General features: G+C 34.0%; 1 protein-coding gene across 1 annotated transcript in view; it reads right to left on the reverse strand.

Moving 5' to 3' along the window:
* LOC143223099 (calsyntenin-1-like) overlaps nt 1-16,297 on the reverse strand; it is a 63,964-nt gene that overhangs the window by 19,101 nt on the left and 28,566 nt on the right. Inside the window, exons 3-7 of the mRNA XM_076450548.1 lie at nt 15,297-15,480; nt 14,557-14,765; nt 8,827-8,973; nt 7,092-7,283; nt 2,685-2,954 (exon numbers count right to left, since the gene is read on the reverse strand). Of these exons, the coding sequence (XP_076306663.1) occupies nt 2,685-2,954; nt 7,092-7,283; nt 8,827-8,973; nt 14,557-14,765; nt 15,297-15,480 (1,002 nt within the window). The remainder of the gene's footprint in view (nt 1-2,684; nt 2,955-7,091; nt 7,284-8,826; nt 8,974-14,556; nt 14,766-15,296; nt 15,481-16,297) is intronic.

Below are 16,297 nucleotides of genomic sequence, written 5' to 3' on the forward strand. Positions count from 1 at the left end.
GCACACAGACACACAAAGATAACAAAAGCCAGGTATAGCCAAGCTGTATTACTACGATAAACAAAACTTTCCTGAAAACATTTACTATTAATAGCAGTCTTACAAAAAGGTTATTTTTTATAACAATGAAGGAAATGTTATAGTTTTTTCCAAGTAACTAAACCACAATCTTATATCCAAGATTCATCCAGTCAATTCGATCCTTTTACTTTAATCTGTGAACTTTATCTTGCCAAAAAAAGTGTAAGGCACAGAAGTTTCTTTGTAAATTCTATTAACCAGGCATATAGAAGTGAATTAAATCTAAGAACAAACATGTAGAGAAGTGAACAAACTTGTTTATAAAGCTTATATTAATCTGAGATAGACAGACTGATAAATTTTACTTGTAAAACCATTTTAGGTATTGAATGCTAATCAAGTTTATGTAATTAAAATACATAAGTTGTTTGGCACGCTTTACACAGTTTAACAGCCATACTTGACAATAAATAGATACAGATGATTTTGTGAAATAATATAAAAACTACAATATACAGTAAAATGGACTGGTAAAAATAACATATTTGTAAGACTGCTATAAATTGAGAGTTATGTTTTCAGGAATTTTTGTATCTGTCAGAATAAAAACTCACTGCACCTTGCTTTGTTATCTTTGTGTGTGAAGACATGTTTGTAAAACGTTTCAGCTAATACTGAGACGTTTCTGTTTTTTGGACCTGGCATGGCTAGGTGGTTAGAGCATTTGACTTGCAATCTGAGAGTTGAAAGTTTGAATCCCCATCCAACCAAATATGTTCACCCTCTCAGCTGTGGGGATGTTATAATGTCATGGTCAATCCCACTATTCATTGGTAAAAGTAGCCCATGAGTTGGCAGTGGATGGTGATGACTAGCTCTCTTCCCTCTAGGCTTTCACTGCTAAATTAGAATTGATTAGTGCAGTCTTGCATCAAATTCAAACCAATTTCTGATTTTTTTAGCAGAAATATAGGGCCTTTAAATCAATCTCTTGATACTGCATATATCATTGATACAGTTTCATATATGGGTAAACATTTTTTATAAAGACAAAGCTAGTTCCGTAATTATTCACTTTCATGTATTTTATTAGAGTTATACGTCCACATTATCACTGACAGAAAAATGTACAAAAACTGAACATATCATCAACAGTGTTATTACAGATATGTTACTGAAACATGAAACATATCCAATAGAATGGAGTAGTAAAACAAAGATAAATGTGGTTTAAATGGTTGCATGCATGCTATGTAAGAGAAAAAATGTGGAAAAAAAAACACAAAACACACCCAAAAGGAAAACCTCATGTGTTTTATTCCAAAGTTTACCAGCCTTGTCAAAGAATAAATATTCGCTGTCATTCAAGCATGACCGGTTCATTATAGACAAAGTTTGAATGTCCATATCAATGACCTTTCATTAACCAATTAAAACCTGTTTCAATAGAGAATAAACTGATTAGGTAGAATATTAATTACTTGTTTCTTGTAAAAATTCAGATTAATTATTTCAAGACATATCTATCTATCACTATTAACAATACAATTTGTTTTTTGGTCATCCAACTATATTTAAAAGACTGGCAGAAACGAAGGAGAGGTCAATCTAATGAATGGTGTATCAAAAGAAAGACAAAACTCAGTTCCTATTATGACTAACAATCACTCGTTATATTCATGTGTTGAATCTACTACAAAGTTCCAAGCTGTCTAAGTATCAAACATATAATGCAAGACTATTCAGTCTTACGTGATATTCTGTCCTTTAGCAAGTTTTGTTTTTATATTTTGTATACAGCCAAAGATAACGTAATACTGAAGAACTCTGTTTGAGATGTCTAAAGCCTCCAAAATATTAGAAACATTAATAAGCTTAAAAATGGTCATAAAATCAAGTTATCTGTACACTTTTTCCTCACATTCCTATTAACTTCTGTAATGCCTCTCAATATAAGAAGTGTGAAGAACAATATTTTAGATCTCTCTTTTGTCTCCCAGAAGCTATTGTCCAATAAGTTTTACACTCAATAACAGTATTCATCAGGTGGGCTGAAGAACTCATATAAGCCTAGTATCATAATACGTTTTTGATTCTCATTCATAATCCAGTGTTTTGCTTTGTTTTAAGTTATTATTTGCATATTACTTTTATTACATTTCCCTTACATATTTTATAATTTTGCTATATAAATATTCATTATTCCACCTTAATCTCACATCACACACATTAAACTCATCAACCCTTTACTATCTTTCATCCTATCTTATAGTGGTATGTTACCCTTTAAGATCAGCCTTCCTCCTTCACTCAGACCCTTTTTATTCTTATAATTATCCCATAATTTTCCTTCTCTATTTATTTACCACTATATTTGCTCACCACTCTAGTGGTCAACCTTCACTCGTATATTTTTCTTTTCTTACATTCATGCTCTTTGGAACATCTCTCCCCACCCTTATTAATTGACGCATAATTCACCTATCAGATATATATATGTTTATTTACTCACACATCCACCCACCCAACCACCTATTCTTCACCACTTAAATATTACTACATTAATTAGTCTTCATTCATCATCTACCTCCACTTTATCTATCACGTTTTTCTACATTTGTTTTTCTTGTAAGCATATGTATGGTAGACAGAACATTATTTACCATGATCGTCTGCGTTGCAAATGATGTGTTCTTTCACATGATGGGATGTGTGATTCGGCTCTGGAAAAGCCTCGTGCTTCATCCAGAAGGCTACTGTAAAGTTGTCTGTTAAGTTGTGGTTCAACACTGTCTCGGGAACCACCACGCTCGTTGCACCATCAAACTCGTAGATCTGGTCGCTCTCATGACCCTCATCAGTCGGGAGGTTTCTAGTCCACGTGACTCCTATTTCAGGTGTAGGAAGCAGATCCACACTTTCGGTACTTGCACCTGTAGATAAAGGGCGAATTATGTTAAGACTTATATAAGGAAATAGCCTTAATAAGGCTTTACACACGCACACCTACAGCTAAAGAAAACAGTGAAGACTCGAAGTACAAAAGAAGCATCACATTTCTTTATTACTTAATTAGTAAAATGTCTAGTAACAACAGATGTTTCCCAATAATTCCCAAGCACAGAGTTGCGCTAAAATTTTGACTTATTATTCATAGTACTTTTCCCGGCTTTCCTATTCGAATCCTACTTAGCTTAACGTCATAATGATATGGATGATGTTATGTCATATATATAACACAGATATGCCAACTATTTCAAATGACTGAGCGTAATCATCGTAGACAGAGCCCTTTATCATTTGCGGGTACTTGGCCTGACCAATGTCTCTAAGCTGTTTATTAGTATATTATTATTATAACTATTATTGTTTATTACTGCTCTCGATTGCTTATTTATGACTGTGTTTTGTGTATTTAATAAATAAATTTTAAAAAATTCTTTTGAAATTCTTTTTCACATTCTGAATTCTTACTCATAAATGTCGTTCTCTGCATCGTTTTTGTCTTCCCCTCAGCCTTTTGTTGGTGAGATGCCGATTTTGTATGTCTGGAACAATCGTTTATTCCGCCATGCGCCACAGAAAAATTGATGTGCCAAACTGTACAAAACGCATGACTGTCACTGACTTTTGATGCAATGACCGGATATTTTGCACTATACTCTTTCCTAAATTTTTGATTCACAGTTTTAGTCCTGTTAGATTTGCCAGAAACAAGACAATCTGGTGAACGAGACCTCTTTTTTCCAACTTGTGAACGATCGCATTGGTGTTTCTATGCCGCTCAGAAAACGAGAAATACCCATCTACGCGAGCGCTGATTGGCTGACAAACACTGATGACGTAATTATGGATTCCCCCACGTATCCAGTATGGAAAAGCACCGCACTCAAACTATTGGTAGACGTCGGAGATACAAATATTTTTTTATTACTTCAAGCACAAACATGATTATCGCAAGTAGCCATTTGGCCTATGTCTTTTATTTATTATCAAAATTTATTTGTATCTCAGTAAAAATTTTCTTTTCACCTTTTCAAGCTCCGGGTGAACAATTTATCACTTTATTGTATAGGCCTATATAATATATAATAATTTGGGAGTTGCGACAAGTCGTAATATTTGTCTGTATGAGCGTATAGTCGTAATGATTATGCTCAGATCTTAATAGTTGGCATCTCTGATAACGTCATGTCTGATCTGGTCGTGTCTGTCCTTGACAGGTTTTTCTATAGTGAAAAAATGCCAAAATGTAGAAGCCATTTACACCTACGTCAGCGATTAAATTCAACTAAATGGGAATCGAAAATCAAAAGAGGAAGTATTATATAAGAAAGAAAGTAGAATTGGACTCGTGTAGCTCACTAAATTCAGAGAAATCGAGCGTGACGGACTGACATTTGGCTTTTATACACACTGATAATACATGCGAAATAGTCAATTCCAAATAACATTCTTTGTTAGATCATGCCTATAGCCAAGGGATGTACATCGCAAGCTGGTTGGTTTAACTGAAAAATCACAAAATGACAAAATCGCTTTAAATATAAGTTTATAGTTAATGAAAAAATAGCTAGAAAAGAAATCTTATGGTAAGAGATACACAAAACCACTGCTACTACCGAAAATTTCGACACGTCAGCGTATAGCGATGTCAAAGTAACCTTCGTGTTAGTAAACAGACAAGAGTTAGGCTTGTTTCCGAGTCACACTGAACTATTTGCTGTGTCCACCACTGGGAATCAAACCCTGAGTTTTTGCATCGTAAGTCCGCAATTTTGTCACTTTCACATGTATACAATAAGGTTTTTTTTGTTGTTGTTTTTTAATTTCGCACAAAGCTACTCGAGGGCTATCTGTGCTAGTCGTCCCTAATTTAGCAGTGTAAGACTAGAGGGAAGGCAGCTAGTCATCACCACCCACCGCCAACTCTTGGGCTACTCTTTTACCAACGAAAAGGGGGATTGACTGTAATATTATAACGCCCCCACGGCTGAAAGGGCGAGCATGTTTGGCGCGACCGGGATACGAACCTGCGACCCTCAGATTACGAGACGCACGCCTTAACACGCTTGGCCATGCCGGGCCCCAATAAGGTTAAAATAATCTAAACTCTCAAAATATAATTTTTCACTTTGACAATTTTTTTAAATTTGAAGAGTGTATATCATTATATCTACACAATGAAATGAATTCTCAAAAGGAAACTTCAAAAATTAAAATAAGCGCCAGAGTTCTGTCCATCGATACTTAAAGCAGTCTAATAATATATACATAAATATAAATAAATTCTCGTCGTAATGAAGCGGCTATCAAAGCCGTGAAAAAGTTATGTCACACTTTCATGGGCGTGTGACAACAGCAAATTAAAACGGTAGGCTTCTGCCAATCCACTGCAACTCTACCCTAAACCTTGTTAAATCTATGCAAGAATATCGGTTGTCCCCTTTAGAACATTGTTATAATCTCTTAATCTCTCACTAATCTCTCGTTGATTGCGTTCTATTAGCAAAGCCTTCTTATATGAAGAATATAAGGATTCGTGAAAATGTCGCTCAACCTTTTTCTTGTTAACTGGTTGATAACTGCAAATTTAAAACCATCTAAATTTTGCAGAGCACTTAGACAAAAACTATATTTAACAAAATATTTAAATATGAAAGTTGCACTCATTGCTTCACGTATATTTGATGTTTAAGTAATATACCCGCAGTTTCTGAAATCGATCAATAAATAAAAATCGCATGCTTGCTTGTGTTTCAGGCTTTAGATGCACATTAAATGTCCATCAGTTAGCACGGGATCTACCACAAGAAAGTCATTAAAAACCTGAGGACTGATATCCAATATTCGCGACTTTCCTACATCCAATCACAAGAAGATTGCTCTTCTTTTCTTATCTTCAAGACTAAAGATCGAAAAAAAACCAAAAACAACCCATCTTCACTGTTCATTAACAACGACGTCTCAGGGGCGGTTCAACCAGGCGGAAAAATGTATTATCTTGGTTCAATGATCAATGGATCAACGGGCTAAAGACTCGTTTACAAATACGATTGGGTGAGAGTATTTTATATTTACAAAAAACCAAAAACTTTTTTTTAATATGATGTATAGTAATCGTTTCAGATACGTGTGCTTAGTCTTAAAGATAGAGCTCCATATGATAACATTTACTAATATAACGTTAATATGTATGCTGACAAAAAATTGTTTCGAATTTTGCGCAAAACTACACGAGAGCTATCTGCTCTGACCGTTCCTGGGGCCGGCATGGCTAGATGTGTTAAGGCGTTCGACTCGTAATCTGTGTGTCGCGGATTCGAATCCCCGTCGCACCAAACTTGCTCGCCCTTTCAGCCGTGAGGGCGTTATTATGTAACAGTCAATCCCACTATTAGTTGGTAAAAGAGTAACCTAAGAGTTGGCGGTGGGTGATGATTTGCGCGAAATTCAAAAACAAACCGACTATTCCTAATTTAACAGTAATAAACTCGACGGAATGCAGCTAATTAGCATCACCCACCGCCACCTCTTTCATCAACAAATAGTAAGATTGACCGTCACATTATAACGTCCTCTCGACTGAAACAGTGAGCATATTTGGTGATGGGTATTGAAACCTGCGATTCACACGTTGCGATCGAGTGCTCTAACCATCAGGCCATGGCTTAGCCTCACTGTAAACAGGAACAATATCAGCATCTACCAATATTTCAATGTATCATATTAGTTACACATCTCACCATGGTTCCAAACAATCAAATTTAAACTTAAAAAACAACTTCGTTCTTAAAGTTAGAAAAAAAATCAAATAAACGCTATAAACCACTTCAACTAAAATCAACAGTGAAATAAACTCACCACACTATAATATGCAGGATTTAACATCAACTGGAAACAAACTACAGAAAATTAAAATTACATTAAAACTACATTAAAATTTCAAACTCATTGAAGAGTTAAGATAAATCATCTTCCACTAAAATGTCCACTAATGAAACAAGACACACAATAACACTCACCAAGACTTCAAATAACCAAACTCATTACAGAACAAACAAACTCACCACATAACTTTCGCTGGGATTCCACGGTGTGTGTATCACGGTCACAACCTTTTCCAATATGACCAGTGGCCATGGCGACCCTGGCGGACAGTTTTTCGGGTTTACACGGGACATCACAAAGGTCTAACTTTGCACTAGGGAACAGCTTTTGTTGACCAGATTGTGGCAGGTACTCTATTCTTTCGTACACTCCTGATGAGTAAAGAGTGGAATAAAGCATTTGACTCACAAAAGTACGACCAAGATAAATCGGTTCAAAACTGTTACAACAACTATCTAGATCTTCATCCCTTTAATTAAACATGTTTCAAAAAAATGGAAATTTGTTTTGTAGGTATGTAATTGAGACTTGTATTATAATAAAAGCCGAAAATAACTAAATCATTGATTTGCTAATTAAGTAATACGTGTGTGTGTGTGTTTTTCTTATAGCAAAGCCACATCGGGCTATCTGCTGAGCCCACCGAGGGGAATCGAATTCCTGATTTTAGCGTTGTAAATCCGTAGACATACCGCAGTACTAGCGGGGGGCCAAGTAATGCGTGGTGTTTAACTTAACTGTATGACTTACCCTTAATATTGAATTCTATGTCGTAAGTTGAGGTTATCCAAGATTTCAGTTACGTTTATATCTGCAGCCTCATACTGTTTTAAATATCGTAGTAAAGTCTATATACCGTTCTGCTCTTGCGTTCATTACACTATCAAATTGTGTAATTTTTTAAAAGCGATGGTAACTAGCCTGCTATAGGTTTACAAAGTTCATGAGCTTCATTCATCAAATTATTTAACTTAACATACAATTCTCGCACGTAAAATCTCACGCTATTTGACTAATATCTTTGAGTACTAAAAGTGGTTGAAATAAAGTGACCACATTCCCATGCAAATAGCCACATTGAAAATGAATACGTTTTTTGTTTTTTTAAAGGCTTACAGCATTATCTTGAAACTTATCTAGTCGTCTTAAAAACCCACGAGTTGGTTGAATAAAAATAACTTAGAACAAAACGTGGCAAATCCTAGGCTTTCTTGTTTGGTATTGTAAATCACTTCTTTGTACATTTAAAACTGTTCTTATTCTTGGTGCGTCACCTGATAATTTCAAAATCTAAGATAAGGTGGGATGTCAGTCACTACCAATTAATTATTTGTGCTTATCTAGTGTGTTTAGATCTTAGTTTGTTGTTTTAGCCAATAAAGTGAACTTCTTCAAACTTTTTTTTTTTTTTACAGCCAAAGAAATAATTTTAGTTAATGTGAATTGGAAAATCCAACTGTGCCAAAGGAGAATCTTAAAACTGGTCGGGTTTTTGATTTTTACTTTACTCACCAGGAAATTTTAACGCTCGTGAGTGTGTCTTTTCTTATAACAAAGCCACACCGGGCTATCTGCTTAGTCTATCGCGGGGAATTGAACCCCCGATTTTTGCGTTGTAAATCCATAAACTTACCGCTGTACCAGCGTGGGTCAAGCTCGTGAGAGAGCATTCGGTTGGTGCAAAAAGTTAATCAAAGAAGAAGTACATACAAATTAATAAATACTAATTATATATCATCAAGGATAAAATCATAGGGTAATTAGTGAAAAGTATCCGTTTTTGTTTAATTGGAAATCCCTTTCAATGTATTCTAAAAACAAAAACTTGATATTTTAATATACACTCACACCTACATACAAAAGAAACACATTTTAATTTATATTTCGCTGATAGCTTTTATAATTTTATCTTACCTTTCCAACCAAGATGGCAAATTTTGTTCACTTTGATATTCACGTTTACTGGTTTTGACCTCTTCATGCCACAGTCAAATGCTACAACTCTCAGAATATAATTATGGCTTTGTTCCCATGACAACGGTTCTGTGTTTCTTATACGCCCTGAGTAATACCAAACATTGTTATAATATACAAACGGCGTTAGTAGAATAGTTTCAACTCCATCATAGTGTTACAATACGATATTAAAAAAATATATATTTATTATTAATAATACGACATTAACATAAAAAACCTAACTTTCAACGATTTAAATATATATTATTCACTATTACAGTAAACATTTACACCTTGTTATCGTGACTGTTCTAATAACTGAAAATGACATTATAAGTAACAATAAAAAACAAACAGTGAAATTGAAACCTTGTGTACTGCAAACAACTGGATAATTACATTTATTCATACATATATATATAGACACACAACAAAATTACCAAACCGGACAAAAGACAAACTACACCAAATTGCAATTAATCTTCGAAAATGTTTTACAAAAATGCACAGTTAAGCCGTCCAAATAAAACAATACTTGCATTAATTAATATATTCATTCCCTTTACATTAACTGCAGTTATAAATATATGTATAGATTTATTTACACGCTAATTAAAATTCCTAATATCAATTCAGGCTTATAATCTTACCTGCTTATGGTTTATAATGCACTACTAATATATCAGTTTCACTAAAGGTTATCACATGTAGTAACCTTCTTTGAGGGAAGTAGATTTTAATATTATTAATTTCTTTTTTCTTTCTTAATTCTCGTTAATAATTCCTGTGATGACTAACCCTAAAGCTTTTCTTATCTTTAAGAAACTATAGGCAACAGTTTTTTTATGTCGTCGTAAAATGAAACTTATTCAATTAAAATATTATATTTATTGCCTTTGTGTAATATTCACAGTTATTCGTTTGTGCTGAAACAAAATCAGAAGCAGGGCTTAATGAGTAGTTGTGATATCGGTAGTCGTTTGCTACACGAACAAACGCATTTTCCCCCTTTGTTCGATACAGCTTGCTAAGATAAAATATAGATTTTTTTTTGTTTTTGAAAAGAAAAGAATGCACTTCCCAAAAGTTTTTATCATCACTATGTTTAGGCTAAACAGTAATATTAGTCTGGGTGGACTTCATTAATTCATACAAAGAGAGATTTCGTGTGAAAGGACGTTTGCAGATGTAATAGGTTTTACTGAAATCCAGGGTCAAAAAAACTATTATTCTGACGTTTAGAGAATAACATAAAAAAACAGAACCTCCGAAATCAACTAATTTATATAAGCGTGCATCTGATATTTTTTAACAAAGTGTGTTATTTCACACTAAATTAATTTAATCATATACGTTTTACTTTACTGACGTTAGAGCCACTGGCGCAAAGCTTTCGGAAATAATCGATAATTTTTAAGAAATGTTTGAACGCCCTCTATCGCCACCCACTGGCACAGCGACAAATCTTTGGAATTATGACATTAAAAATAGGGTTTTGATGATATCCGTGATGGGCAGAACATACATAGCCCATTGCGTAGCTTTGTGCTTCTCTTTCGCTTAACAACTAATGATCACATGCAGATGAAAAGAACGTCTAGACACAATGTATCAAATAAACATTATTCTATTTAAAGCTGCTTACGAACTTTAGTTTATGGTTAAAAACAAACAAACTTTGAATATCCGTTAAATTACAAGAACTTTTAAAAATTAAGCCAAAAAGTAATTTGAACTATGGGGAGGGTACAGTTTATTGTAATCGAGTTGGCGTATATGTGTGTATGTGTGTTTCGCCAGCTATCTTGAAAATTAATAAATCGACGTAGTCGAAAATTCCACACAAGATGGGAAGTCAACGTGGGTTAGTCCATCTCAAATTTGGTGTGAATTTCAATCACATGGACTATTTTTTTCTTTAAATAACAGGCATTTGCGCAGTTTTCGGTTTATAACTTGTGTAAAATGTGATTGGATTTGTACTAAATTTCATGGGCACATTAAGATGGAGACTTGTCTCCACACTATAAAAACAGAAACGATCCAGACTATTGGTTATTCTAGATATGAAAAAAATGTTTTGAGTTTTCGGAGATGAAGTTTGGCATTACCAAATACAAACGCATGTAATCTCGAAAAGAAGCGGCAGGGTGAGGATATGCAATCTCTCTAACTGGTTTTGTTATAACTGTGATCATGGAACAAAAGTCACAGAAGAAGATACTGAAACCGTATTATCATGATCAAAGTAATGGTTTTTTAGTAAAAAATCTAATAGGAAGGTTATACAAAGACAATGGCTGCAGAGACAATTAATGGGAATCACTGAACGGGCAACCTCAGCTAGTCTGGTCGTGACTTTTAACGCTCAAGCAATTTTAACATTCTCCAGTCGTGTCAGGATTGTTTAACTGCACGATGCTATCGCAGTTCCAAGTAACATTTTAGAACTGTGAGGTAGATAGGAGAAACGTTTTTATACCTATAAAAAGTACTGTTAAGCCTCTCATTCAATGCGTATACGCCTGTGCGTATTTTTTCCTCTGTGGATTTTTATATAAATTTAATGTACTTTGTTTGTGCTCACTGTCTATATACGCTTTCCACTAAATGTACGTCCGTTTTTTGATTTCCAATAAGATGTTTATGAGTCAACAGTGGTAGTAATGTAAACAGTTTTCGACTGTTATACACTTTCGTTATATTTTATTTTTGATAATGTGAAGGAAATATTTTTAATTGTTGGTATATAATGAAATTATTTTTGGTCCCCTCGTTCCCTGATGACTTACTAGTAAGCTTGGGGGGTTATAAAACTAGAATTTGGGATTCAATCCCTGCGATGGGAACAGTCCACTGTGTAATTTTGTGCTTAATAACAAACACGCAAATAAACATTTTATATTGCATGCTTAAAGCAAATAAGGTGTTAATATAAACAAATTTCTTTGTAGACAAAGTGTCAAATAGAGTAACTTTGCTGACCTGGATACTTAGGACATTCCTCATTTCTACGTATGTGTACAGGCCAATGGCTAAATATCTGTGTGGTATTTTACCGTACAATATTTACAAAATGCTTTCGACGTTCCTAACTATACATCGCCTCTATAAAATATTGCTAAGGGAAGTTTCAATGCCACTGAAATGTTTAGCTCGAAGCTTTTAAATATAATTGTAACAGCTGAAACAGTTAATTCTATGTATGACTTTATACACGCAAATGCATCAATAGTTCAGGTAGACACACTGAAGTGGCGGTAATACGTGTGTCTGTGTATTGATTGTGATAAGATAAAGTCTGACACCACAGAGCTGTTCACTTTACGTTTCATAAAGCTGGTGTGAAATGAAGGAAACGATACTGCTGTTATGAAAACAACGCCATTCTCACGTATCAGCAGATCTCTTGCACCTAGCATCCAAGAAGAACCATCTGTTTAAAATGCCAAGGAAACATGTGCTAGTGTTATGGGGTTTTTTTCACCTACTGTCTTCTTGAAGTAATAAAGCTGAATGTGACGAAGGAACGTCAGTGTATTAATACCTTGAAGGAAATATTACAAATACGATTTCTTAGAATGTTATTTTAAAAAATGCGGCCAATTTTGCTAAAGTTAGGTGAAAGTTTTAATCAAATTAAGTAGGCCTAGTAACATGATGAAAAGTCAAATAATACATCAACTCCAAAAGTGTTAATTTTATTCTTTAACGTAAACTTTGACACGTTAATATTCCTTACGCCTTTTTCACGCTCTTTTGGTTTTAAGGGTACATTTCGGGTTATATTATTTCTAAATCTGGCCATCAATATTAACGCGAGTTTTTACATTATTTTAATAAACACTTGTTTAACCAGAAAACTGTAAACATCTTGGCCTTAATCTCATAATCATGCATCAAGGCTCTAATCCATTAACAAATTTACGTTCCCAGTACAGAGTTAAACAACAATTAAGCCTAAAACACTTTTGACATCAAGTAAAGAATGTCAAGAAATATTCCAGTAAAATGACTAGTGAACAATAAGTAAAGTTAGTGTGTTGGGAATATATCTTAACATTCCCATCATACACAGCGATGACCAAATTTTTCTATTTAAGAAATTATACACTGGCGTATGCTACTTAAACCAGGATGTTTCGGAACGGCAATATTATTCCGCTAAAATCCAAAACATACACACTGCTGAACAAAGTTCATTAACCTGCTCCTCTCTCCCATTACACCTGAAAGTACAACACCTTGATTAACTCTGGCTAGGCTTAGCTGTGAAGTTTAATTAGCTACACTTCCATGTTCCTTTGTCTTTCCATGTAATAATTCCACCCAATCCCAGCCTTTTCCTTGCCCCTAGTAACCACACGTTCTTAGCAAACAAAACAGTGAAATCCAACTCCTCAATTGAAAACGATAACTATTGTTAGGAAACGAGATACTACGACTTAATATAATACAGAATAATAATACTTAATAAAAGAACACTGAATGCTCTAATCTTGATTCATTATCTCTAAAGTATATTAGGCAGCAGGAAGAATGCTAATTACAGACAACATCTAACTTGTTTTCCTTGTACGAGAGCACCAACCATCATTAAGAAAATAAAACAAAATGAAACGCTCCATGTGTTATTAATAATGCTTTTTATTTTCATAACATATCATTTGAACAACATAAAAACACAGCAGAATACTTCACCCACCAATCCTCTCAAAATTTTACGCCTCTAGAAATTGACTTGTTCTCACAAAAACAAGAAGCGGTTGCTGAATCAAAACGGATATGCCCATTTAACTAATGAAAATAATCGTTGTTGAAAACTTGTACCTAATTTTTTTTTTTTACTTAACAGGATATCCGGCAGGAGTTTAAAGCATAATTTCTGGATCTGTCTGCTCAATCAACTCAAGCTTGAATGTATTTTTGGGTAAAAATTAACAAACAGAAGCTCAAGAAATGTGCAAAACCCACACTACCAAAGATTTTAGCTGGTTGCTAACAAAACTTATGACATGTCATTTAAGACTAATTAAAGTATTATTTTACAATAATATAGTATTTCAGTGTTCGTTCATCTAGGATAAACAGTTGGATAAAAAACTGTTACAACTCATTAACTGTAAATATATCTTTGAATTTAAATTAACTTGCTATTATTACTTGTGACGATTTATGGTATTTGTTCAATTCTTGTGGATTTTGATATCACATAGCTCATGATGTTACTCTTCGTATGGAATACAGCATCTGTTGTGTTATATACTAGTTGGCAAATACGGGAATTGTAAATTCGCTAAAGTTTAACTTATGCATACGTTGGTTTACAATGATATATTTTGATATATTTTATAATTATTAAATAAAATTTCTCTTTTGAAACTACGGAAATGACGTAATTTTGTTGGTGTAACTAGAAGTTTCAAACCTTACATACAGGTGTTATTTCATGTTTCCCTTACTTTTACAAGTGCCATTATCAAATTTAAGCGGTCATACAAAGGTGATATTTCTCACATAACTTCAACGAGTAATTTTAATATACAAATATATGGTATTTCTACACCTTAAAGAAACTAGCTTTTTTAATACAAGAAATCAGGTCACGACATCTTTTCACCTTACGACATACCGAACCTTATAATTATAACACAGTGTTGATTATCATTATTAAAAGTTAACACATACCTTCAGAATCTATGGTGAAGGGTTGATCTGGGGTTAGAATTTCGTATCTACAGATGTCGCTGTACTTCGGGGTACAATCTCTATCCTCTGCTCTCACCTGGATAATGGACTCGTATAACCGTTGCTCATCAACATCTGTGATGTAGGAATCATGGAGGAAGACCGGGGCATACTCATTCACATCCTCAACGGTGAGGTGCACAGTCACACTAGAATACGACAAACAAGTGTTTACATATTTTCACTGTCTAGTGGCTGGAGAAAACTAAAATATCACATTAAAAGTTTTCATGTCAATGCTGCTTTTGTTCACGCTTTTTATAAGACTACAGTTAGGCATAAAACTATTAATAATTTTATCACATCTTTTTCTTACTGGCATTTTAAAGGTTTCCAGTAAGAAGAAGTAAGTCGCATTTCAATCTCAAGCTTTTCATGTCGCACGTTAAGATTTAACAAATAAATGTATTTCAGTACGTGTTTGTTCTTTGCTATCTAATACAGTTTAAATACACGAATAATTTTACCGGCGTTACTTTAACAATAGATCTTTTTGTTTGAACTTATGAATAATTTAGTTTCCTGTGATTTAGAAAATTTACTGAGGGAACAACAAACAGTTCTGTAGAGAGTTGCATGTTAATGTTTTTTTACCTTGTGATTACTCACTAGCTCATACCGACAAAAGTTGTTAGAATACTAAAAACTCTGAACCACAAAGTAAAATGAACTGAACGTACTTCTCAGAAACTTCACCATTGCGTCCAACAGCAGCGATTTCAAACTTGTAGGATTTTCTTTTCTCACAGTTCAGGTTCTTCTCAGCTACCAGAACAGCTTCTCCTTTCTTAGGATCCTTTATCTGAACTCGAAAGGGAATTTCTCCATGATGTTTGCTAGTTATCAGAAACCGAGCCGGTTCCTCTGGAACGTTACGATAAGGATTTAGGATAGAAACGTTTTCTACTATACTATACAATCATAATACTTTTGAATTCTTCACACATATACATACTGATTAAAGCTTTTTTAATTAAATAAAGTTGACGAAACGAATAACTTTTATAAATAAGAAATAAATTGGGATAAATTGAAACAAAATTATAGATGAAATCCAATAAAAACATTACTGGCTTCAGTCCTAATATATTGAGAAATGTTTTGTTGATCCAACTTTATGAAACTTAATTTGAACTACTAGTTCTTTATGAAAACTGTAGTTACAGTTTCTAACAAAAAGAGTCTAATTTTGGTTCCGATACTGAGGTATAGTTTGTTGATTAAATTACATTATTTCAATTTATTAATAACCATATCCACTTCACCTCTAGAAAGTGACAGTTGAGTTTTCTGTAATATTTACTGTAAAAAGTATCTGTAAGCTGTACTAAGTTTTAGTGTAAAACAGTTTTTACATATCACGACGTAACAGTCTAAGATATTTTTAGAGCCATACATATTTAAACATACATATAACTGTAAAACACGAATATAATATTTCAAGTACCTTTCTACATTGTTTGAATGTATTTTAGTAAAGAGGATTTGTGTTTTTCTTCTAGCAAACCACATCGGGCTATCTGCTGAGCCCCCCAACGGGAACCAAACCCCTGATTTTAGCGTTGTAAATCCGTAGACATACCGCTGTACTAGCGGGGGGGGGGGGCTACTAAGAGGAATGCTTTTCCTTCATACACACGCTGTTCAGACTTCTAAAACTGAAGAACGGTAGCATGATATT

The sequence above is a fragment of the Tachypleus tridentatus genome, chromosome 8, assembly GCF_004210375.1.
Source record: "Tachypleus tridentatus isolate NWPU-2018 chromosome 8, ASM421037v1, whole genome shotgun sequence".
NCBI classification, from domain to species: domain Eukaryota; kingdom Metazoa; phylum Arthropoda; class Merostomata; order Xiphosura; family Limulidae; genus Tachypleus; species Tachypleus tridentatus.